This window comes from Thamnophis elegans, chromosome 11, assembly GCF_009769535.1.
Source record: "Thamnophis elegans isolate rThaEle1 chromosome 11, rThaEle1.pri, whole genome shotgun sequence".
Taxonomy (NCBI): Eukaryota; Metazoa; Chordata; class Lepidosauria; order Squamata; family Colubridae; genus Thamnophis; species Thamnophis elegans.
In genome coordinates this window covers 43,873,846-43,900,897 of record NC_045551.1, presented here as the reverse complement: position 1 = coordinate 43,900,897, position 27,052 = coordinate 43,873,846, and the positions used below count along the sequence as shown (strand labels likewise).

General features: G+C 41.1%; 1 protein-coding gene across 1 annotated transcript in view; it reads left to right on the top strand.

Moving 5' to 3' along the window:
* Positions 1-8,751: 8,751 nt before the first annotated feature.
* DOCK9 (dedicator of cytokinesis 9) overlaps positions 8,752-27,052 on the top strand; it is a 132,583-nt gene continuing 114,282 nt past the window's right edge. The window contains 1 exon segment of the mRNA XM_032226410.1: positions 8,752-9,260. Coding sequence (XP_032082301.1) covers positions 9,123-9,260 — 138 coding nt within the window. The 5' untranslated portion in view covers positions 8,752-9,122.

Sequence of the window (27,052 nt, the reverse complement as noted above, 5' to 3'; positions counted from 1 at the left end):
CCATAGCACCTCAGCAGTGCCACAGGCTGATAGCTTCCATGCCACGCCACATTGAGGCAGTAATTGCTGCAAAAGGGGCCCAAACCAAGTACTGAGTACATATGCATGCTTATACTTTTCAGAGGTCCAACATTGTTCTATGTACAATCCTTGTTTTATCGATTGCATGTAATATTCTAATTTTCTGAGATGGTGGATTTGTGGTTTTCATGAGCTGTGCACCATAATCATCACAATTATGACAAATCACGGTTTGAACTATCTTGCTTTGCATGCAATGAGTCTTATCTCATATATTATTTTCACCTTTTAAGTTGCATTACTGAATTAATTGAACTTTTGCAAGATATTCTAATTTTTCGAGTTTCACATGTTTAGATCAAGTTAGGAAATTCTTGAACTACAATTTCTTGAATAAGAACAGTTCATTGTGCCCTATTTAATAGTAGTTAGTATTATTGTAAGGGACGTGGTGGCTCAGTGGCTAAGACGCTGAGCTTGTCGATCAGAAAGATTGGCGGTTTGAATGCCTATTGCTGCGTAACAGAGTGAGCTCCTGTTACTTGTCCCAGCTTCTGTCAACCTAGCAGTTCAAAAGCATGTAAAAATGCAAATAGAAAAATAGGGACCCCCTTTGGTGGGAAGGTAACAGTGTTCTGTTCACCTTTGGCATTTAGTCATGCCAGCCACATGACCTCGGAGACGTCTTCGGACAGCGCTGGCTCTTCGGCTTTGAAACGGAGATGAGCACCTCCCCCTAGAGTCGGGAACGACTAGCACACATGTGTGAGGGAAACCTTTAGTATTTGTGTTTTTCAATCTGGGTATATGCAATGATAGTGCTCAATTAAATCAGTATAAATTAATTAAATATTTATGACTGTCATTTACTTCAAAATAAGGATATGATAATACCTTAAGAATATTTTGTCTCATATGTGGCCACACCTGGCTGTCCTCCGATCTTGGAACCTAAGCAGAGACAGGGTAAAAGACCAAGATTGTAGATCAGATTGTAAAGCATCACAGAAAAGGGCATGACAATATGCACGTTTGCAAGAAATCTGCACAGAGAAGGTGTGTCCGCAGTCATCAGAGGCTGTGTTCAACTTGAGGATGCCTCGCTCTGCTAAGAAAATGTTAATCTTAAGAGAATATTTGAAAGAGCTTTCACATAAGTACAAAACAATGGCCCCCAACCTTTGGGGCACCAGGGACCAATTCCATGGAGAGGGGTTTTCCCATGGACCAAGGGGGCCTGGATTTGGGTGCTGCCTGCATCCTGAGGATGGGGCTTTGCTTGTTTGCGTGGCTCGGTTTCTGGCATGTTGCAGCCTGTGCCAGTTCACAGACCGGGGTTGAGGTCCCCTGGTATAAAATACAATATTTTAGATGTATTATGTATTATATAATTTTGAACAATAGTGGAGCAATGGATGATACTGGAAATAAATCTCACTAACCTTGTTTACACATCAGTAACGACAGGATTCTTAACTAGTATTTTACTGGACTTGCTTCACACAGACTGCTAAGCCAGAATGGATGTGTAATGCTGATCTGGGAAGAAATTACTATTTTGGGTTTGCTTTGGATTAAATTTTAAAAGAGCTGTTAAGGCAGATGGACTTTATGGTATAATCCATCTGATTTAAATAAAAATTGTGCAGACATGAGTGCTAATACATAGAACCTGTGAGAATTAAATTTTCAGGCATTGCTACTAGCTACTTACGTCAGAACAGAAAGTTTCCCACTTAATTGTTTAGCTATGAGCAGTTCTTGCACCGCCAACAGAATGATTTACAGTGCAATTTCCTGCATGCTGCATGGGTATGTGTTTTCATTTACTCAGATGTACATAAATATTTGTATTTTTTTTTTTGGAATAAATACACTTGTGTGCAAGAGCGCAAGTTGCCAGTCTACAACAGTCAACTCCCAAAAGTGGAATCTGACAACCTTTCTCTGTTATATAGAATTATTGCTCTAAAGCAGAACTTCTTGTCAAAAAGAAATCAGATCAAGAATATATTCTGAGCTGTTATTAAAATGTGCATTAGATATAATTTTATTTATAATTGCATGATGATTTATAATTATCTACACTTTTCAAGATTTGCAAAACCTTTTAAAGTAACCAGTTTAATAAAATTAATACTTTAAAGGATTTTGTGGTATTATCTGATTTTAATTGTTAATTTGCTTTTTTAAAACAATACTTATTACATTTTTGTGGTCCCAAATTCTTATTTTATGGCCATCCAAAAGAATACACAGGACTTTAATATTGTTTTCAATTATCTGGGAGTAAACCTCATTAAGTTTGATAAATATTACCTCAGCAAAGGCCCTAATTAAATTTCCTATCCTTCTGCACATTTTGCTAAGCCACAAGCTACCAACTATTTTAGCCAGCACATTTTAGCAAAATGTGAATGGTCACATCTGGTCTTATAGGGGTTTGGGTTTTTTAAAAATTCTTTTTTGGGGGGTGGGAGGAGGGAATTTGTGCTCTTGAGTCGGTGTTGATTCTAGGCAATTGCCCAGACAGGTCCCTGCAGTTTTCTTGGCAAGATTTTTCTGAAGCGGTTTGCCACTGCTGCTTCTGTGGCCAAGAGAGCCGGGGACTGATCCAGGTTTTTCAGCTGTCTTTAAAACTCAGTCTCCCAGTTTCTAGCCTGATGCCTTAACCACTACACTAAACTCAGGTGTGGGATTCAGCCAGTTCGGGCAAACCTGTAGTTCAGGTGAGCAGTTGCCCCCAACCCCCCCCCCCACTCGGTCCTCCTCTTTCCTGTCCTCACAGAACCAGTTGTTAAACCGGTTGCATCCTACCACTGACGAAACTGATTTTCTTTCTACGGTTGCCACAGATTAATATTGTTGTCGTTGTTCAGTGATTAAGTTGTGTCTGACTCTTTGTGGTCCAATTGACCATAGCATGCTAGGCTACTCTCTCCTCCAAATTCATGTTCATTGGTCAATGATACTATCTAGCCATCTCATCCTCTGCTGTTCCTTCTCCTTGTCTTCAATCCTTCCCAAACCTGGGGTCTTTTTATCCTCTCTCCTCGTTTGATGGCCGAAGTATTTGAACTTCAGCTTCAGTATCTGTCCTTCCAAAGGACAGTCAGGGTTGATTTTCTTTAGGATTGACTGATTTGATCTCCTTGCAGTCCAAAGGACTCTCAAGAGTCTTCCTCAACACCACAATCTGAAAGCATCAGTTCTTCAATGCTCAGCCTCCCATGTGGTCCCGCTCTCACAGCCATACATTACTGCCAGGAAAAACAGAGCAGATTCATGTAATACTAATTTTTGTTTTATCAAAATTAAATTTAGCTCTGCTCAAATTCTGCAGATTCGGATCCCATTCAGGCACAAGACAACCTAATGCATTATTATTGAAAGTATCTTTTTTATTATTATTGCATGGCTCTGGCTAAACAGCTATTGATGGGAAAGGCTCTCTATCTTTTCTCTGATGTCAAAAGAAAATAAAAGCTCTAGAAACCCTACCTTGTGCTTGGCTGTGTCATGTACATTGCCTAAGAGAACATGCATCACTAAAAAGAACAAAATGAATGTATCATATTTGCATACATTCATTTATATCATGGGTGTCAAACTCGCGGTGTCACATTACCATCACATGACATTTTGCAATGTTTTCCCCTTTTGTGGAGCTGCGATGGGTGTGGCCTGCATGTGATGCATCTGGCCAGCAGGCCACCAGTTCGATATCCCTGGTTTATATCAATATCATAATTTAAATACTGTATTTTTCAGAGTATAATATGCAGTGAAGTATAAGACTCACCTAGCTTTTGGGGAGGAAAACAAGGGGAAAAAATCTGTTTCTGCCTCCCAGTAATTTCCCTCCTTGCAACAAGCAGCAAACAGTACAGACAATATACACTGTTGTAGTGTTACATTTCAGACTATACTTGTACAGATGCTGTTAAAATTGATGTGCTTTCTGGAAGTATAGTTATTATCTGCTATTTAAAAGAAGATACAATAGCACTGGGCCTCTTCAGTTGAAGCATTTATTTTAAAAAGCTTCTTCATTTTGTTAAGCTGTCTAGAACAATAATAAAGCAGTCTTTAAAAAATAAGTCTAACAATTTGAACATTCTATAGGCATTTATAGTTATTGAATTACCTCCTTGCAGCAAACAGCAAACAGCCTGATTAGTAGAAAAAGAAAAAATCTGCCTCTGTCTCCCAGCAATTTGCCTCGTGGATCAACCAGCAAGTTTCACTTTCAATTTCATCATGGGTCTCCCGATCATGAACTGTTTCAGGCTGCAGGGATTGCTATAGTCTATTGCAGCCTCCGCAAGCCCCATTTTCCCCGTTTGCTGCAAGGAGGTAAATTGCTGGGAGGCAGAGGCCAAAGGGTTGGGGCCAGTGGGTAGGTGGCACTACATTCAGAGTATAAGATGCACCCAAATTTTCACCCTCTTTTAGGGGGGAAAAGGTGCGTCTTATACGCTGAAAAATATGGTAGGTAACTTACAGAACCATCTTCGTTCCATTATATCAGCCTGTCCCACTTGTTCAGACAGGGAGGGTATGCTACAGAATTTTGATTGGCAGGGTCTAAGAAGAGAGCCTTCTCTGCCACTGCATTGTGGAACTTCCTGCCCTCCGAGATGAGGCAGGTCCCTGCTCTCTTGGACTATCGCAAAGGGGTCAAAATTTGGCTGTGCAGTCTTGCATGAAGGACACAGAGGCCCATACAATTGTGGAGCTGGCTGGCTCCATGAGAACTCCCCTGCCTAGTCCTTGATTTATGACTGCAATTGAACTCATTATTTCTCCTGCTAAGTGAGACAAGTGAGTTGTGTTCCTTTTTACAGGAAAAGGAACACAAGTGAGTTGTGTTCCTTTTCCTTCCTTTCTTGCCACAATTGTTAAGTGAATCATTGCAGTTGTTAAGTTAGCAATATGGTTGTTACATAATCTGGCTTCCCCATTGACTTTGCTTGTCAGGAGGTCCCAAAAGATGATCCCGTGATCCCGGAACACTGCAGCCGTCATAAATATGAGTCAGTTTGCCAAGCGCCTGAACTTTGATCACATGACCATGGGGATGCTGCAACTGTCATATGTGTCAAAAGCCCTCATAAGTCACTTGTTTCAATACTGTGGTAACTTCAAATGGTCACTAAATGAACCGTTGTAATTTGAGGACTATATGTACACACATGGCAAAATAAATTAAAAAAGGAAACTACCGATGAGTTGAAAACCTTTGTCAGCAGGGTGTTTTCTCTATATCAGAAGAATAGCACTTTTAAAGGGCAGTTATTTATAAATAAATGCCTGATTTTTAAAAATAGAAAATATAATACAGGATCTCTATTTCTGAGTCAATTATAACTTACTGTTTGGAGGAGATACATAACCGCCAGTGTGTGCACTACTCCTTTAAAAAGAAACAGGATTTGACTTGGGAATGTAGAAGAAAAATTGCTTGCTGGCAGAGATCCAAGCTTAGTCAACTGTTCTGTGTGAAATACTTTTCTGCAGATACATTTAAGCTGTACAAACTGTCTTAAGTGTAGAAAACGCTCATAAGTCACTTATTTCAATGCTGTGGTAACTTTGAATGGTCACTAAACCAACAGTTGTAGGTCAAGAACTACCTGTGCTCCAGTGGTGGGATTCAAATAATGTAACAATTGGTTCTCTGCCCTAATGGCCAGCTGGATAGGTGGGGCTCGGTGGTCATGTGACTGGGTGGGCGGGGTCAACTCAACATCACTCACGTCAATGGGCACTTCGCCTTAGCTGTTACAATGTCATAAGGGTTAACTGGAGAGGCAATTTCTGTAAGCAGGGCAATAAAGATCAGGCTAGAAACAACACCAGAATGTTTCCTTCCTGCCTTCCTTACAGGATTAGCCCTGTAAAGTGGGGAAAAAAACAAAATGATATTTCTTTCAACAACTGGTGCTCCGAACTGCTTAGAAAGTTAACAACCGGTTCTCCAGAATAGGTGCGACCTGGCTGAATCTCACCACTGGTGTGCTCAGTTAGTTCCAAAGCACTCCCCAAGGATTTGAAGGCAGCCCATTTGAAACTAGGCAGATTTTGGCTTTACATTTTTTTTCTGTGGGAAGCAACAGCTACTTTTAATCTTTTTATGGGTTTAGGCATTAAGATGAACACTTACTGTTCATTTACTGCCTCTTTTATTTTATTCTAATCTAATAAAGCAGAAAATGCATTTCATGTAGAAGAGATGAACTTTCCACAAGCAGCTTGACCAAGAATCTGTGCCATTTCCTGTTTTTGAAAGTAAAGGTTCCCATCACACATACATGCTAGTGGTCCCCAAATGTAGGGGGCAGTGCTCATCTCCATTTCAAAGCCAAAGAGCCAGCACTGTCCGAAGACGTCTCCGTGGTCATGTGGCAAGCATGACTAAACACAGAAGGCGCATGGAACGCTGTTACCTTTCCACCAAAGGTGGTTCCTATTTTTCTACTTGCATTTTTACATGCTTTTGAACTGCTAGGTTGGCAGAAGCTGGGATACTGTTACATGGCGGTAGGGTTTTGAGTCAACGAACTGCCAACCTTTCTGATCGACCAGCTCAGCATCTTAGCCACTGAGCCACAATGTCCCTATCTTTGAGAGAGGTCTGTTCAAAATAAGGCAAGAGGAGACAGGAAGAAACTGAGAGAAGAATTGAAGTTCACTTTTATCATTTGAGAAAAGAGAAGTATGAAGCATAACTTTTTTTTAACCAGCGTATGGCCATTTTTACTTCTAATATAATTTATAGGATCCTGCTGCATCATCCAACCATTGGTATCAGTAATGAAGAGAAACTTTCTATCGCCAAAGAGATGCTTGGGTGAGTCTATAAGAAGCTATAGATCACTCACAAGGGGAGGTTTATTTCATTCTGCCCTTCTTTGGTTAATGTGAAAGTCCAATAGAGGTGATAGGATCTCAGTGAAGTAATAAATATGTTCTGAAACAGCAGATATCCGGTAGGCTGGTTGCATGAAAAGAGGGGCTAGTTCCAGTTAGCTATACTTTCTAAGCTGGTTTAATACTTTAGTTACTTATATATTTAGCCAAGAAAATAAATGGATCACTGATCCGAATTTCAAGAATTTCATTTCAGGCATAAATGACCAGGCTCAAATTATCTTACTTTGGACACATGCAAAGACCTAGTTTATTTTGGAAAAGGCTGTAATGCTAAGAAAAAAGGAAGAAAAAAAGACCACTGAGTGGGTGGACTCAGTTACAGTGGCAATGAGTTTACTGTTGGAACACCATAAAATCAAATCAGAGACAGATCATTATAGACAAAATATACTGTTTATGTTTGCGAAGATCTGGAACCAACTTGATGGTAATCAATTTATTCATTCATATGGAACAAAAATTGTACAACTCATAGAAGTTTACAAGTATATAAAATGCAACATAGTGTTCCCTGCAATGAACCAGATGTTTTATCAAAATGACAAAATGTGCATTATTATGTTACAATGTCTATCCTTTATGTGCTTGTGTATGATATCTCAATGCAATATGAAAGGGTGAAGATACTTATTCCAGTTCCATAATACAGTTGAGTAATAGGAAAATGTATTTTTATTACATGGAAAGGTACAAGTAGTACTCAATGTATGACCACAATGGAGACCAAAATTTGTGTTGTTAAGTGAGACATTTGCTAAGTGGGGTTTGCCCTATTTTAGATTTTTCTTTCCACAGTTGTTAAGTGAATCACTGTAGTTGATAAGTTAGTAACCCGGTTGTTAAGTGAATCATGCTTCCCCATTGACTTTGCTTGTCACAAGGTCACAAAAGGGGATCACAGGGACACAGCAGCGTAAGTATGAACCAGTTGCGAAGCATCTGATTTTTGATCACATGATCATGGAAATGCTGCAAAGGTCAGAACTGTGAAAAATAGTCACAAGTCACTTCTTTCAGTGCTGTTGTATCTTTGAATGGCCACTAAATGAACTTGTATGTTGAGGACTATCTGGTAGACTTTCCGGTAGATTTGGATGCTTTTTTAAAATAGTAGGGCTTACATTATTATAGATCAAAGCCATGACCTGGCTCTATTAAGTTTTTAAAGTATTAATAATAGTCTATGTATGCAGAGCTGTCAAAGGATCACTGCTTGTGAGAACTGGCTTCGTGATAAGTGATGAAAATGGAACTTCTGCAAACTCCTGCAAGTATTGCATTAAAACGCCTATTTTAAAAATGCCACTTTTCATTTTAAAAAAATATTAAAGGGGGTGTTTATGTGATTTGGAAGTCCCACTGTATTTGAACGCCTGCCTCAATATTTGCCCATATTAAAAGAAAGAAAAAAATTCATTTACGTTACATGGGATCTCCATTTATTTGGGAGTTCCGTGCGCGGAATTGAGCCGTCATGCTTGGTTCTTTTGATGTCTGCTCAAAGAGGTAGGAAAGGAAACCCTGAAAGAGGCGGTTGTGTGAAAAGGACCCATCTACGCTGCTCTCCTTCCCTAAAGGACCAGATCACGAAAAGTCCGACTGGGGAAAACGAGGTCATTGCTTGGGAGGGAATGGAATTTCCGCTCTTCGCTGGCCACGCCCCAAGCCCTAGCAGGAGGCGGGGACTACTATTAGGATGGGCGTAATGGGGCAACCGCACAGGTAAACGCATTGCCCAATCAGAGGCCCTGTAAGGAAATGGGTTAGGCGGACAACCCGCACTTTTATTTAAAGCGACACCACGTCTTACTAGAAAGAGCGGGGCCACGCCTCCTCCATTCCGCCTGCGCCAATCAGCCTCCGAGGGATCGCTCTCTCCCGAGCGTGCCAGTGTTTGCAGCCAGGGGAGCGGCGGCGGCGGCGGCGGCGGCGGGCACTGCCTTGCGAAAGGGAGGGGCTACCTGACAGGAGCGGCGGCGGGAGGCCAGCCGGCGCCCAGCCAATCGCTTGACGAAGGGAGGGGAGGGGGGGGGAGAATGGAGCGTCCGAGCGCCGGCGAGGCAGCGCCCTGAGAGGTGGCCGGGCCGGGCTTGCTCTCCCAGCGGCGAGGGGAGGGGACGACGGGAAGAACCGGGAGGAAGGAGCCGAGAACCGAGTCGGGAAGGATGGCGACGATGTCCCTTCAGTCCGCAGCCGCCTCCTCCTCGGAGACTCGGAAGTTCACGCGGGCGCTCAGCAAGCCGGGCACAGCCGCCGAGTTGCGGCAAAGCGTCTCCGAAGTGGTGCGGGGTTCGGTTCTTGTGGTGAGTGGCGGCGAAGGCCGAGCGGCAGATCCCGGGAAGGTTCCTCGAGCCGGTGCGGGTGGTTTTCTTACCTCCGGTGGGTTCAAGGATCCCCCTGCGCCCCTTCCTCCCTTGGGACGGGGAAGGGGAGACTGTAGCTATCCCCGAGTGGCTCATCCCAGCCCTGTCCCGCTTGGAGACTGGTGACCGGACCCTCCGCCCCCTGGCGGGTCTGTCTGAAAACCAGCAGGGTGTTCGCCCGTGTCGCCCCGTCGATGACCATAGTGGTCCTTTCAGACGTGTCTCCCGCGCCTCGTCCCGGGAAGCGTGTCTAAGCATCGCTCTACGAGGAAGGAAGGAAGAGGAAGGCAGGCATGGACAAGTCGCTCAATTTGGATCCCGTTTCTCCCCGTCCCGATGAATGGCAAGATCCCTTTTCGAACCGAGTCGTCGTGCCGGAATTCCCGAGGCCGGTTCGGGAGCGGAAAAAAATAACCTCCGCTCGAGGGGGATGAGCTAGCACCGCCCGCTTCCGGCTCGGTTTTCCCCACCTTTGGGTTTTTTTTCTCCCTCTCGTTCAACGGAGACCTGTTTCCCGTTCTCTGGATCCTTCTGTTTCCCGTTCCCTGCTTCGAAATACTGAATACACAGGAACGGGAAGGAGGGGAGGGGGGGTTGATCCCTTCCCATCTGCAGCAGCTGGCTCCAGACGTTCGGGTTTTCCCTTTTCTGTTAAAACTTCCGTCCATTCACAAGGAGACCCGCCTTCGTTTCCTTCCCGCGATATCTATGAATGAATGAGTGGTTGGAAAACTTGGGAGCCAGAGGATTCCAGGAGTTTAGGGGGGGGGGGGGACAGGTAGCCTTCATAAAACACCTTCAGCAGTCGCTTTGAAAAAAAAAGCACTAAATATTTTTAGTTTTAAGTTTTAAGCTTCCATGCTTAGAATAGAATGGAATGGAATAGGAAAATGGAATGGAATGGGAATAGGAACGAAATAGGAATGGAATAGAATAGAATGAAATAGGAATAGAAATGAAATAGAAATAGAAATGTTTATTGGTGAAGTGTAATAAGACACACAAGGAATTTGTCTCCAGTGCACCAACTCACAGTGTATATATAAACAGCAAGTAATAGGTCATAGGTCATAATAATAGTTGCAATCATTAGTTACAAACACCAATTGATAAATCATAAAGAACCAGTAGGACAAGATGAAAAATAGGAGGGGATATCCAACCTAGTACTGTATTTCTCTTTGATCCATTTTTTAATTGTCTGTCTTCTCTGTTTTATTTTTATTTGTTACAACTGAAATGTTTCATGGACTTTTTGTAACAAGGTTAGAGGTTTTAGAGGGTTTGTCTTCAAAAAGTTGGCAGGACCAGAAGAAAGAAGCTGGTGGAATTATGATAAATGTGAGAGTAAAATCTTGATGGATTAACATGTCAGTTTAAATCAAACTATTTAAACAGAGTTAGTGTTTTATTCTGTGTACTTACTGCTTTTCTTTTTCTGTGGGAATGAGCATGTATTGTAAGTAGACTGTCCTGAGACTACAGGTTATAGGTCTTTGACATAAAAGAAACTAAATACCACTCCGGCAGCTTTGATTGTCTCCAACTCTTTTTCCTACAGCGTGATGATCTTCAAAGACCTGCTTGCTCATTTTCACACAGATAAGTTAAGGATAAATCTGTATCTAGAATAATATATGGAGACTGTGAGATTTTGTCTTGCCTTAGGCACAAAGCCAACTAGGTGATCTTGGGCCAGTCACTCTGCCTCAGCTCTGGGAATCAGGCAGTAGCATACCACTTCCAAGGTACTTGCCAGAAGTAAAAGGCTCACTTAGAAAAGTACAATACAGTAGAAGCTATTCATGATTGGGTAAATCACAGAATTTGATGGTGGTATTAAAGAATCTTACCAATGAAGGCGAATATACATGTCCCAGGTTAAAGAAGCATACTCCCTTGTGGTAAGTGGTGAAACCATGAACACTTGATATAGTTCTAGCTCTTAAAAATAGAAATTTAATTTCTTTGTATTTTGGAGACTGTTAATTCTAGTCTTTCTTTAGGCATGGAAGGTAGCTCAGTGACTTTGGAGAAAATAAGAGTGTCTTTATCTCTCATCCCAACCCATTCACTTTATGTGGGGGCAAACAGAAGGAAGCATTATGTACTCAATAAGAGTTGACACTGACTTGACCATAATTTTATAGGATAAGGATAGGGTATAAATCAAATAGTTTTCAGCTCATTAGGTAATTTCTATATGCAGTAATTCAGGTATGATAGGCATTGCTGCAGATATATTAAAGATAGTTTAATGAATAATTTTCTAATTGAGACTGCAGACTTGGAATAATTTTATTAAGAGTACCTAAGGACAGATATATTACATGATTGTGTTTTTAATGATTGCAAGTTGTAGGTTATTTTATATTGTCTCTTACTTCCCTTGGTAAAAAGTTCAAATTATGCAGCCCTGGTCCCTTCAAAATGTTTTAGGATTAGATGTGTAATGGATCTTAGTGCTGATAGGGCTGGTCATATTGGTTTCAACCTTTGTAGATTGAGAGTAACCTAGTCAGTAATGATTTGGTTGTATCTTTCTATTACGTTGATATAATTTAGCATAGTTTGCATCTTGGCTATGTGTCTATATGTTGTGTGTATTTCCACTTGGTGGAACTCATATAGTGGTATTGTCTCTTACAGTGTCCAGATTAGAAATCTTAGCTTGCAGGCAAGAATGTGAGTATGCTTGGAACAGGAAGGAAAAAATGCATTTCTATGAAACCTAGAGAAACTAAAAGGGTGTAAGAGAGCTAAATAAAGATGGTCTAATCTTGTGAGGTTGATGAATATATTCAAGAAAGTGAAGATGTAAGTTTAATTATGAATGAATTACTGAACTCTGTTCTTAGGGGTGTATATAAAAGTAGGAATGATTGGTGACAGTTGCTTGCCATTTGTCATACTAGAAGAATGAATTTTGGTTAAAACTATAACATTCTACATAAAAGTGATCTGAGGAAATTTACTTTGCTAAGTAACAAGAACAAATAGGAATGAGTAGAGAGAGTTACAAAAAGCAATTAAGTGATTTGACAATGCAAGGATGAATGTGAATTTGTGAATTTGATGAATCTTTAGAAAAATATTATTCTGAATACATAATTTAAGATAATTCCATTCATGCTTACACTTAGAAAAGAAATGAATAGAAAACCATGACTAAGAGAAATAGTGGTAGAGCAATGATTCATGATTCCGAAGATAGATCGTAGTATCAAGAGATACTAGACGAAAAAAATAGGTGTGTAAGAAAAATAGCATTTTTTCTTTATGAAAAATTATTACAAGATAGTTTAGTTTCCCAATTGAAAAAAAAGGAAAGTTATCACAAGGAAGGAAGGCATAAAACTGCCTTCTTTTGATGAATAGAATTATGTTTCAGAGTACCACGTAAAAGTATATGGAGTTATGATAAAGAGGAATATGAAAAATAATGCTTGATGGAATGACCAAGTGAAAGAGGCTGTGAATTAAAAAATGCATTTAAAGTATAATAGATGCAGAAATCTGGAATATAGAAAGGGAAGATAGTTGTAGAAGGTGTAGTCAAGAGAGAACAAAAAAGAAATAGAGGGAATACACAAGTTCTATAAAAGTTTGTTTTGAAAACGAGAAAAAAATAAGGAGCCTCCAGCAGCATTACTGGATCAAATTATCTGAGATGAAAATGAAGTCAGAAGTTGCCAGAAGGAATATATACGTAATTTGCATAGAAATGTTAGTGGAATTGAAGAGCAGGTTTGAAGACAGTGGTAGAAATGTTAGCATCCATGAGAAAAATAATAAAGTCATAAATCCTATGCAAACGTTGTAAAATAGTAAGACTGCAGCTATAACTAAAAACATATTAAAATATGGCTGTTTTTGCTTACGGAATGACTGTGCTTATCATATGTTTAGATCTGTACATTATGATAGAAGATTTGTACTTGGGGTTATCTTGGCTTTAGGGTAAGCAATACAAGTAGAGGTTGCATTTTTTAATATTTTATCCCAATAAATACTTAAGAATTGTTATATTACATTAAGTTCAAGTTAGGAAATAAATTAGTTTTTTTTTTTTTTTGCTGTGCCAGGGAAAATTCTTGTTAAAGGGGGTATAGGAGGTATCAGTAAGTAGAATGTTGGAAGTATTTAGCTTTGAGTTGGGCAAGATATGTGCAGGTCAGATTTTTGTTCTTTGGAGATCACTGAATATTGTATAAATTTGAAAAAGAAATCTATTATATATTTATTGATTGTGGAAAACATATAGTAAATAGGATTGAGTTATGGATATGTTTAGTGAACATCTGAAGGTTGGTTCCTGAGTGCAACACAAGCAGTATGATTTTGAGGTATACCATAACTGGCATGAGATTAAATTGAGCGCCTAGCAAATGTGTTGAACAGGGAATAAAACAAAAATGAGCACTATTTTCCTGGTTGTTTAATATTTCTATGATTACATATACCGGCATACACAATGCTTATAATAACATTAGATTTTTTGTTGGTTGAGGACGTGGGAGTATTTGGGGGGGAGGGGGAATGTTAGTATTTTTGGCTTAGAACAAATTTATTTACAGCATGACTGCATGGATATAGTGAAGATCAAATGCTGGTAAAAAGATAGGAAATATGTGGTTTCTTGCAAGAAATGAATCTTGACAGATGGAAAAATGGTTGTGAAAGTTGGGTTTGTGAAGAGAAACGTAAAAGTTAATTAATTATGTGTGATATAGTTATCTCATCTTCCTAATTGGTTTAGAAGAAAAGTTAAATAAGTTAATTTCTCTCCATCCTCAAATCATTAACAATCAACCTATTTAATACTAGTTCAAAACTTCATAGATGACTTTTCGAACAAGAGTGAATGATGCAGGCCTGCTGAGCAAGTAAAACAAATAATTATAGTCTGCTGTGTCAGAGGTATTATGCACACCCAGAGTTTTTAACCATCTATTCTAGAAGTAACTCTTTACAGTAGTCCTTTTTTCGTGGCCATCATTTTTTTCTTTATCAAATGTGGAGCCAGCAAGACTCTCAGCATATTAGATTTATTCATTCAGAAATCAGGCCATTGCTAACCAATATTCTAGTCTTTCTGTGGCTTAATTTTAGCTTATCATGTCTTCTGCCTCTAAATAATTTAAGCTATCACCAACCTCGGATATTTGTATGTATCAGTGCAGTGGTGGTATTAATTTGTTGCTGGTTATCTTAGGTTTTGCTTCAACTACCTATTATATATGCATTACTTGTATTGTTATATGTTGATTTATGGTGCTTTTAACTGCTAGCTTCCCAGAGTTTTGAATTTGAGTTGGATAGTGTAACCCAAATCATCATGAAGGGAAATCCAACTATTTTAAGTCTAAAAAGGGGAAATATATAAAACACAACACACAATATATAAATCATAGTGTTATCAGCTAAGGAAACTGGATCTAGAAATATGAGGATAAGGGCCTATAGTATATCCATGACACAGTTATTGTATTAAATCTCATATAAGCCACAGCCTTTCCAATAAAAAGTATCAGGGTATTTTGATATTGCCAACACAAGGTTAATCAGAAACAAACTTATAGCTTTTTAAATTAAATCATTTTTTCAACATTCATGATTAAATATTTTCATTTTGCTCAACAAATGCCTAAATATCATATTTTATTGTTGAAAAATGAAATAATAGCCACACAGTTATAGATGCTTTTATCTTACCTCCTTCAAGTAACAGAATAATCTTTGGAATTAAAAAAAATCATTGCCAGAATTGCTCTACCAGTCTCTTCAAGTATTTTCAAAATAAAGATGGGATTATTTTTAATAATGATTTGATAATTTATAGAGAATTTTGAATCACACAAAGGAAATTAAAGGTATGAGATTTGCTACAAATGCTACAAACTATCCTGAATTCCTTGATCTTTTTTGACTTCAAAATTTACACCAAACTAGTGAAACGTCATAGACAGTTAAAACAAAAAGCAAGCAAACAAACAAACAAACAAAAGTAATTTTTCTTGCTTCTACAATACTTGGAAGGTCTTACATAAAAGTGTAGAAGATCCTTAAAGTTACATGAGAATATGGACAAATGTCTTTTAGCTTATATTTACTGCTTTATAAAACATAAAGCTATTTTCTGGTTTGGTTGATTATGTTGCTAAACTAACAGAAGCAGGTTAGAGGCCATAACCACAGATAGGTTACTATTAATTAAATAATTAAGTAACATTGATTGTTGCTTCATGTAATGAGGACCAATAATTAATTTATGCTTAGAGAGATGGGTTCCCAGGACCATGATAGAAATGCTTTGCTGTTGCCTTCTTGGATGTTTTTTCAACTTTCCAGTCTACAACCCATCCAAATAGTAACAAGCCTGCCCTTGTTCATGCCAAACTAAGGGTAGCCACCTCCTGAAGCACTTGTTTGTGTTAACGTTCAAAGTAATAGCAATAGCACATATACTACATCATGGTGCTTTTCAGCCCTCTCTAAGCAGTTTACAGAGTCAGCATATTGCTCCCAACAATCTGGGTTCTCATTTTATTAACTTCGGAAAGGATGGAAGATTGAGTTGACCTTGAGCCAGTCAGAATCGAACTGGCAGTCGGCAGAATTATCATGCAATATTGCATTCTAAGTACTTTGCCATCATGACTCTTATAATTCATATCAGACAGATGTCTGTCGACCTACATGAATATAGGTGAGATTATTACATTTGTGGGTAATGGATTCTATTAAAAACTGCTGTTGGTACTAGGAAATATTTTTTTTCAAGTTTTTAGTTGGAACATGTCTATTATCCTATGCTCTGCACTGTGAAATAATAATGAATGGGCCTTAAATCTTTGTCTCTGTGACATCCTTTCAAATAATTGAATACTCATTTTTTCATCCAGTCATCTTTTCTAGACAAACTCAGATCCTCAAATATTTTTTCATAGGACTAACTTTTTAATTTCTTGGATATTCTCACTCTTTATTTTCTCCAAACTATCTTAAGGAGTGGTACCCAGAACTGGACATAATAACTGAAGTGGTGTTTGACCAAAATGGAAGTTGAAAACTTCTATTAATGCATTCTAAAACTGCATGTGCCTTTTCTGATGTCAGATCACAATGCTGACTCCTACTGAAATTAATTATATGTCAACATCTTTTTCCCCTGATCAAGATAATAGCTCATGATGGTTTTTATGTTATTTCTAGCTATCCCACCCAATTTTATGTAATCTGCTAATTTGATAAACATTCTCTGTATCCTTTTCTCCAGGACTGACTTTTATCCTCAGCCCATTCATTCGCTCACTCCAGTTTAATTAGGAACCATTAAATATTCTGAACTTAATTCTTGAACCAGCTATGTATTCAGTTAATTGTTATACCATGCAACCAGTTAATTAGCTGAATAGAATGTCATGGGTGTTTTGTCAAATTTAAAATAAGATTAGCTAATGGAGATTTGTGTTTGACAAATCCATGCTGATTTCTGGAAAATATTACATTGTTTTTTAGTTGTCCACAAATAACTCTCTATATCATCTGTTTTAGAACTTTCCCAAATGGCGGTATGAGGTTGGTTTAATTCTCCATATCTGTCCTCTGTCTTTTAAGTTTAGCAACACCATTTGCATTATCTCAGATATCTCACAGTTACTATATAAAATGACAACCATCAATTAGTTTCTTTAGCGCCGTAGCATGCAGTTCATTTTGTTTTGAGGATTTAAACTCATTCAGAGTAGAGATACTTTATAATCCTGTTTCAGTTAGTTCCAGGTTACATTTATGCCTCTTTATCCTTTTTTTTAAGACTTCCCCTATAGAATATAGATTGATAGCTCTGAGTTATTTGTTATAATTGGGACCAGGAACTTCATTGTTAAGCAACATGATTGCAGAGTGAAAAATCACTTGTCCACACTGTCTTACGATGGCAGTTCTAGGAGTTCTGGTTGCAGTCATTCAGTGAATTGCAATTTGTGACTTCTTACCAGTTTTCCCATTGATTTTGCTTGATGGAAGCTGGCAGTGAAGGTTGCAAATGGTGATCACGTGACCGTGGGAAACTGCACTCAAAATACGATCACATGATTGCGGGAAAGCAGTGACGGATGCAACTTGGGGCAGTTGTAAATCTTATTCAGTACTGTCATAACTTTGAAAATTCACTGAACGAGTGTTTGCTAAGCGAGGACTACCTATACTTTTTTATTGAACACTGACAGAGGTTGATGGTATTTTAATATCTTCATTGAGTACTAAGTATATTGATTATTTTCTTTTCTATTTGAACTTATTTAAGAAGCTCCCCATTTTTGTTCTTTGCAAACTCATCTGGAATCTTACAATTCTTGATACCTTCTTTATAGTTCTGGACTACTTAGTATGTACAGTACTCCTTCTTGAGAATCTCTTTTTGCCTTTTTATATCCAGCCTTTTCGCCTCCCTACACTGGATAGTCACATTGGTACTTTTGCTATATATTTTTTTCCACTTGGGGATGATTTGAAATTGTGTTTTTATTATTCCTTTTTTAAAGAGTCCATTCATCTTGAGCTCCTTTTTCCATTAGGTTCTCTTATTCCTATTTCTATTTCTCATTTCATTAAAATATGCTTTTTTTCAATCCAAGATATGTGTTCAACTGCACTTACAATGAATTACTTGAATATTGCATTATCACTTTCCTCCATAATCTTAATTCTATTTCCTAGTATTGGGACTTCCGTATTGGTTAGTATCTAGTTAGTATCTAGGAAAGTAGATCCTTGTCTTTTACCTTAGCCTTAGAACGGTGAACGATACATGAATTTCTAAGTTTCAAGAAAACATATAAAAGTGAACTATATACAATTAAATATATGCATAAGGTCTAACCACTAGATGGAGTACTATTTCATAGTTTGGTATAACTAAAAGATTTAAGATTTAAATTTTAAAAAATTAAAATTTATACAACTTATAAAGTGAAAAATTTGCTTATCCTTTAATATATTTTTATAAACATGTTTGTAAAAGTTTAAACATTTATAAAAAATACAGTTTCTTACTGAAACTCATATACTGTAGTTTCTTATTGAAAATATTGTTGAAAAGTAAAAACATCTTAAGTCTCTGTTTTTTTTTTAAAAGGTATCCGTTATGGTCATGGATAAGTAATTTTAATGCTAGGTGTTCATTCTATAATGTGCAATATGAATGGTTGAAAATAGAAAGGAATATTGACTTTTTTACTTCCCATACATAACCAACTGATAAAGCAATATTATCATGTCACATGCAATTCAGAGAGGTTTTTAATACTTATTATTTAATATCATCTTCCTATAGATTTGCCCCTCAAGCTGTTGAGTATCCTCCCTCCCATTGGTTAAAATGGGAAGTTTTAGTTTTCATTTAAGACATTTTGGAGTTTTTAAATTTTGTACTATTATATATTTATATTAATATTCTTATATACAGTGTCTGCTATTTATCAGAATGTGTGTGTTCCTTTCTCAAAATGTTAATATTAAGCAGAAGGACTGATAATCTGAAAATATCTGCTAACAACCTTTTTATAAAGGTTGTCCCTGGAAGATGGCTGCTGAGTTTTTCACTCCGGCTCGGTTCCTCCGAAAAATGGCTTAAAAGAAAGATATATCTGCCCAGGAGCCCGGCTGAAGATAAACAAACCCCCCAGAACATCCGTGCCAGCAGCGCAGGGGGGAGACTCGTCTCCCCGGAGCTGCTAGGAGCTGCTAGGCACAGCTGCTAGGCACAGAAAAACGCTGACTCTGACGCTGCTGCTGCCTTGATTTATTGAAGCCTTGATTTATTGAAGCTGCTGACGGAGAAGCCCGTTCCCGTTGCCGTTCGGAGCCAGATGTTGGGAACTGAGTAGCTAGGGCTACGTGGAGCTGTGGAGCTGTGTGTGTGTATGCCAGAGATTAAGAGCTGGGCGGTCTGTTCACTCACCGGGAAACGCTGAAGCTGACATCTGAGCTGCTGAGATTATGGCTAACGCCCCCCCCCTCGCTGTTGCTGGATACCGCGCTGTTGTATGTCAGGGCTGTTTGAGTTATGCTGAAAACAATTGAGCTCTGAGGACACGGAAGACACTAGGAGCCCCGGGTGTTGACTTATTAAACACCATCTAAGGAGGTAGGCGGTGCTGAGTTGGGGGAAGTGCTCCTCCCCCTCTCAGGAAGAACTAAGGGGTGTCTGGGGCGTGCTTGGGGCGGTGTTGCTCATGGAGCTGCCGTGCTCAGGGACGCTGAAGACACCAAGGCCAGCACTGTGGTGGTTAGTGCGGCTCAGCTGACCAGGAGACCTCACTGAAGTTGCTATTTGCTTATGACTCTGAGACCAGCTGGGAATCCCGCGGGACTGTGAATGGCGCCTGAACAAATATTATAGCCTGGCTGCCGGGAGGGAGTCTTTTGATTATTTGTAACCATCCTCTACATCATTTGCAACCATTGAGGCCACCTGGGAATGCTGTGGCCGCCCGGGAATGCTGTAGCCTAACCGAGTGAGTTGTTGAGAACTTGTGGGCCACTACCATCTTGCGAACCTGTCGGGCTGCCTGTGGAGGGAGGTGGGCGGTGACCTCCCGACCACCGGGGCCAAAGACACCTGTTTGGAGCCTGGAAGATCAGGCTGAGACCGTCTGGCTGCCGTGGAAGCGGCTATCGGCGCCTATTTGGGGGGACCCGACCCCCCTAGGTTGTCTGACGCCTCCTCTGCTGCTGTGCTGTTGTGGGGTCAGGCTAGGGACAGGGTAGGGTTAGTTAGAATTTAGGGTGGGGTTAGTGTTAAGTTATAGTTAGGTTAAGGTTAGGGTAGGGTGAGGGTGGGGGTGGGGTTGCTAGCCTGATGGCCTGCCAACGGGCTGCTTCCACAGATGGCATCACGGTACAGCCGGGAGTGGGGTTGTTCCCCCCCTTTTTGCCGTGGGGCTATCCCTGGCTCCTGGATGTTTCTTTGTCCCCGATGGGAGGGGGTGTTGCTGGCCGCCATCTCCTGCGGTTGGCCCTGCAGCTTTCGCGGTTGCAGCCTGCTGTCTCTCAGACTTTCCCGGCCTTATTCTGGACTATTGTTGGCTTATTGCTTTTATGCCCTTGCTATCATTCTGGACTTCGGACATTCAGCTTTGGGAGGCTTGGACATTATTTCTCCGGCCTCCTGGATTATGTAATTGCTCGGACTGCGCAGACCCATAATTTTTTATACACCTGTCATTTTTATTAATATTTTTTATATACTAAAATTGTATATTTAAACGTGTGGGGAGAGTATGGTGTGACTGGGATTGATTGAATGTTCCCACTTTTATTGTAATATTGTTGTTCTATTTTAACTTGTATTGTGGGGATTTATTGGTTGTATGCATGGGTATGTTAGGTGGGTTGGGAGTTTAGCTGGATCCTCCTGCACTGAGTGCTTTGGCAGAAGTGCTAGGGGGACCCGGGCTCGGTCCCAGCCCTTGGATGTGTGTGTCGAAGGGCCTGCCGATGAATTCGGCGGCTTGGGGAGAGGGTGGAGGGACCACAGATGCGGGAGTGGGCTGGAACATTGGGGTCATAATGGGGAGGGGCAGATATGGCGGGAACTTCAGGGCTAGCCATTACCGGGGAAGGAGGGTTCCCTATATCAGAGGTATCCCTCCTTCCGGCCCTGTGAGTTCCACTCCAAGGCCAGATGGCGTGAGTAGTCAGGACCCTGGTCTCAGGTTGCTGATGCTAAATGCCAGGTCTGTGGTTCACAAGGCTCCCCTTGTCCAGGACCTAATTACAGACCAGGGGGCAGACCTGGCATGTATTACTGAAACCTGGCTGGGCCCGGAGGGAGGCGTCCCCCTCACAGAAATGTGCCCAGAGGGTTTTCAGGTGCTTCATCAACCGCGACCCCAGAGAAGGGGCAGGGGAGTGGCCATTGTTATCCGACAGTCCTTAGCTCCTTGTAGAATCCCTGCTCCGGAGCTTGTCGGGTGTGAGTCCTTGCTGGTGAAGATGGACCTTGTGGGTCAAGTGGGCTTGTTGTTAACGTACCTGCCTCCCAACAGCGTGGCAACAGCCCTCCCCTTGCTCCTCGAGTCAATAGCCGAGCTGGCGGTTGAGTCCCCCAGACTTATGGTACTGGGGGACTTCAATTTGCCTTCGCTCGGCAAACGCTCTGATGGAGCACAGGAGTTCATGGCTTCCATGACAGCCATGGACTTGACCCAAGTAATCCAGGGTCTGACTCACTCAGCGGGCCACACACTCGACCTCGTATTTCTCTTGGAGCAGTGGAGTTGTGATCTTGGTCTGAGGGATAGTGAGATCTTGCCCCTGTCATGGTCAGACCACTTCCTATTGAGGCTTGACTTTCGGAGACCAATCCCCTGCTGTAGGGAGGAGGAACCGATTAGGTGGTTCCACCCCAGGCGTCTTATGGATCCCCAGGGTTTCCAGACGGCGCTTGGCGTTATGCCTGATACTCTCGCCCGCAGTTCAGTGGAGACCTTAGTCACTACTTGGAACTCGGTAGCGTCTGAGGCTCTCCACCGAATTGCGCCTTTACGGCTGATCTGCGGCAGTGGATCCAGGAGGGCTCCTTGGTTTACTGAGTACCTCCGGGAGATGAAGTGCCAAAGAGACGCCTAGCGCGCCGCTGGAGGGCCAGTAAATCCGAGTCAGACCGAGGATTCTTAAAAGCCTGCATCGGAGCATATCTATCGGCATTACGGACAGCCAAGAACAATCACATTGCCGCTCTGATTGCGTCCGCTGAGTCCCGCCCTGCCGCCTTGTTTAGGGTGACCCGCTCCCTCTTAAATACGAGGGTTGCGGGGAACCCCTTACAAGGTAGAGCAGAGGAATATGTCCAGTTTCTCGCAGACAAAGTTGCTCGGCTTCAGTTGGACCTGGACTCCAATTGCGCAGAGCCAGCTGAGGTACTGGGGGAAGGTCTTGAACGACACCTCTGGACTGATTTTCAACCTGTTGCTCCTGATGAAGTGGACAAGGCCATGGGAGCGGTGAGTGCTTCCACATGTGTACTGGATCCGTGCCCCTCCTGGCTGGTCGCGAACAGCAGGAGGTGACGCGGGGCTGGATCCAGGCAATGGTGAATGCCTCTCTTCGGGAGGGTTTCTTCCCACCGGCATTGAAGGTAGCGGTGGTGAGACCCCTCCTGAAGAAGCCATAACTGGGCCCAGCCAGTTTGAACAACTACCGTCCAGTCTCCAACCTCCCCTTCATTGGGAAGGTTGTTGAGAAAGTGGTGGCCATGCAACTCCGGCGGTCCTTGGATGAAGCCGATTATCTAGACTCCTTTCAGTCGGGTTTCAGGCCTGGCTACAGCACGGAAACCGGTCGCACTGACCGATGATCTCTGGAGAGCCAGGGATGGAGGTCATTCCTCCATCCTAGTGCTCCTTGACCTCTCAGCGGCCTTCGATACCATCGACCATGGTATCCTTCTGTGACGGTTGCGGGAGGTGGGGGTGGGAGGCACCGTTTTTCGGTGGTTCTCCTCCTACCTCTCAGGCAGGTCACAGTCGGTGTTAGTTGGGGAGGAGAGTCCCCTGAATTACGGGGTTCCTCGGGGTTCGGTCCTGTCCCCCCTGCTATTTAATATCTACATGAAGCCACTGGGTGAGATCATTCGACGGCACGGGATAAAACACCATCAATATGTGGACGATACACAGTTGTATCTGTCCGCCCCGTGCCAACTCAGTGAAGCGGTTGACATGATGTGCCAGTGCCTGGAGGCTGTCAGGGTCTGGATGGGGGTTAACAAGCTTGTACTCAATCCAGACAAGACCGAGTGGCTGTTGTGTTTCCCTCCCCAAAACTTGGTCAATATTCCATCACTCAGGCTGGGGGGTGAAAATCTACGCCCCTCAGACAGGGCTCGCAACTTGGGGGTCCTCCTGGATCCACAGCTGACTTTAGAACACCATTTGTCGGCTGTGACCAGGGGGGCATTTGCCCAGGTTCGCCTGGTGCACCAGTTGCGTCCCTACCTGGACCAGGAGGCGCTCGCAACAGTCACTCACGCCCTCGTGACCTCAAGACTGGACTACTGCAATGCGCTCTACATGGGGCAGCCCTTGAAGAGTATTCGGAGACTTCAACTCGTCCAGAACGCAGCCGCGCGAGCGATTGTGGGTGCACCTCGGTACACCCACGTTACACCTATCCTCCGTGAGCTGCACTGGTTACCGATCAGTCTCCGGATACGCTTCAAGGTGCTAGTCGTAACTTATAAACCCCTTCATGGTATTGGATCTGGGTACTTGAGAGACTGTCTGCTGCCAATTACCTCCCACAGTCCCATTAGATCTCACAGGGTTGGCCTCCTCCGGGTGCCATCTACCAGCCAATGCCATCTGGCTATTACCCGGGGGAGGGCCTTCTCTGTGGCAGCTCCGGCCCTCTGGAATGAACTCCCCGCAGGGATTCGGACCCTCACCTCTCTCCAGGCCTTCCGAAAAGCCGTCAAAACCTGGCTTTGCCGGCAGGCCTGGGGGTGATGAGTTCCCTCCCCTCTCGACATGTATGGTTGTGCGACTGTTGTTTACTTTTATTATTTGTATTTTGTTTTTTATGTTCCCCCTTTCCCCCCCTTGAATTGTTCGCTGCCCTGAGTCCTCCCGGAGAAGGGCAGCATACAAATAATAAAATTCTATTCTATTCTATTCTATAAAAGACACACACAGTAGTTAAAATGCAGTATACAAGTTTAAGTGCTATTGGTATAAAAGGTCTCTTTAGAAAAAGGTTAATTAGAGACATTTTTAGAGATGCAATGAATAACATCCCCCCCCCCAATACTATATTTGGAAGTATTATGTCATCTCTAACAGCCTATAAGTGTTTATACTGGTTAATTATTTCCCCTCACAACTGATTGAGGCTGATTATGACTTCTTTATGTTATCCTGTTCTGGTCATTTGCTGAATTTTTATTCTATTTTCACTGTTTCTATTATTATTATTATTATATAGTTTATTCATTAAACATGAAACTCAGTCAACTGAACATTCAGAAATGCATCACAAATATTGCTGCCAGCATCCTAGGTCTCAAGTATCTTCTTAAATTGTACAATATTCCAAGTAGCTCAGTTTTTTGCAGTTCCACTGGTGTTATTGCAGGAAGTTGCAATTTCTTGATGTATTTTATAAAATTCTTGGACATGGTACCAAGCAGTGGGTACAGTGGGTATCACTGTTACAAGTTTCATCCATAATCATGTAGTTTTGATGGCCAGGTTGCGAGATATCATGATTTTTTCCAGTTCTTTTTCTTCGACTCTGGTGTCTCCTGGTACAGTGATATCAATAAATTGTATGCTTCAGTTTTTGACAATTGTATTATTGTTGTTGTTATCGTTATTATTTTCCTTTTGATGGAGAAATGCAGTATACATTTTAAAAGAAAGAATGCTGTTTCCTGATTTTTCTTAACAGCATTGATCTTTCTTAACTGATTAAGAAAAATCAATGTCTTAGTTAAAGTCAAATCAAAGTCTTAAAGATAAAACTCTGGTCATTCTAGGCAAGCTCAACAATTAGGTAGGAATATGAATGTTATTCTGGCTGAATACTGCTGAGATGGTAGTGATGGACTGGATGGAGAAATAACATAGCTCTCTTATACGCCAATTCCTAAGTGGACTTCAGGATTGCAACCAAGCTCTGAAGTCAGACTAAATTGTAATCTCCACTGTATAAGAATTAACATACTGGCTAGACCTGTCTAATAAGCTAGTATTAGTGAATCAAATTAAATCAAAATTTTAATTTGGTCATTGGCCAACATAGCATTACACAATCAACTCAACAATTTGTTAGAACAAAATAGTCAAAACTAGAAACACTGGATTGAATATGACTACAGTAAAATAACAGAATAAGTCAAAATGTTTATGTTCACAAAGATTATAACTTTGAAGATGTAAATGACTATTGTTGCTACTTCTAATGCAATAATTGTGTAATTTTCATTAAATTTGTATGTTGGGCTATAATCTGTGTGTTAGGCATAAATTACATAGGGCATAGGCCAAGAAGTAAAACTTAAGTTAAAACTTAATTTTATTACGTAATTATATTAGAGGCAGTGCTTAATGCAAGCATTCATTTGAGTTGTTAATGAAATATTTGTCAGAAACATCTGGAAATTGAATAGTGATATAAAAAGGTGATATGATACTTTGAAAATAATTCATTCTTTAAGAAATAAAAACAATCAAGCTCATATTCGACCTCAAATATGGATTTTTCTGCTATACAATCTGTCAGATGCTTAATCAGCTATATCAAACTATTTTTAAGTTGAGATCTTATGCAAAAAGAAAATGTGGTTGGCTTGGTTTTAGCTTCGGGTTTTGTGTTGGACCAGCCATTGTGGTTTATGTATTTTTGGTATATGGGTAGGGTTCGGTGAAAACCCAGACATTGTGACCTATTCCATAAACCAGATCTTCACATACTAGTGTGATTTGAATAAGAATGGAGTCCTCTACAGCTCCACCTAGAAATGAATTTACTAAGGGTTATTCCTGGGTTCCCAGCAGTGGTGGGTTGCCAATTATTTTAGATTTTAGATTTAGATTTTATTAGTATTTGTAGGCCGCCCTTTTCCCTGACGGGACTCAGGGCGGCTCACATAAAATCGGGGAAGGGGAATACAGACGTTAAGATAGAGACATATAATAAAATAGTAAACAACATACATTCATCATTCGGGAGGGGTAACTATCCTTGTCCCCAGGCCTGACGGGCGAGCCAGTTCTTAAGGGCTGTGCGGAAGGCCTGGACGGTGGAGAGGGTGCGAATCTCTACGGGGAGCTCGTTCCAAAGGGTCGGGGCTACTACTGAGAAGGCCCTCCTCCTTGTAGTTGCCAGCCGACATTGGCTGGCCGATGGAATGCGGAGGAGGCCTAATCTATGTGTAATTGGCATACCAGTTCGCCTGATCCGGGTCGAACCGGGAGCAACCCACCTCTGGTTCACAGGTATAGAATTGTCTCTGTAAACAGTAATTAATCTTCCTTGAACTCTGTAGAAATTGCTTCTCAGTTAACATTTATAGACTCTTACAGTTCTCTTTATTTGGAAATGTATGAATGAAAAAAAACTATATTCTTTCATATTCCAGTAACTGCAATGCTACTTACACTGAATTCATTTAGAAAAGTTTTGTTTTTTAAATGCTCTGTTGTCTGCTCTCTAGTGGTTTACTATTTGCAGTACATGCGTATCTGGATATTTAAAATAAGCTTTCACAGTTGCACGTATTGAATAGTTCCTATAGCAGCAACAGATGGGCATATCTCCTGCATCTCCTTTTGTACAAGGTTCTTGCAGCAGGAATCTTAACATCCCCACCCACTGTAAATCTAGCACCTCAATATTTAGGTTGATCAAAAAAAAAAATACCGTCTGCTGGTGCAAATGCTAAGCTAAGCATTGTGGGAGGATGCTTTTCGTGCAGAGATGAGAGAATTCTTTGTGCCTGGTACTAGAAGCTGTAGCAGGGTGCTTTTTTTTTCCTTTTTCTTTTTTGGCTTCAGAAAATTTGAGAACATTGACAAATGGAAATCAAGGCAGCTTAGTTAGGAATACTGCATTTTTTAAATCTAGTTGTTTTTTGAGCATTTTAGGAAGGATTCTATTAGAGGAATGGCTGCATTATGAGGTGTGGCTCTTGCTGATATCTTCAGAAGATTTTTGGCATTCTT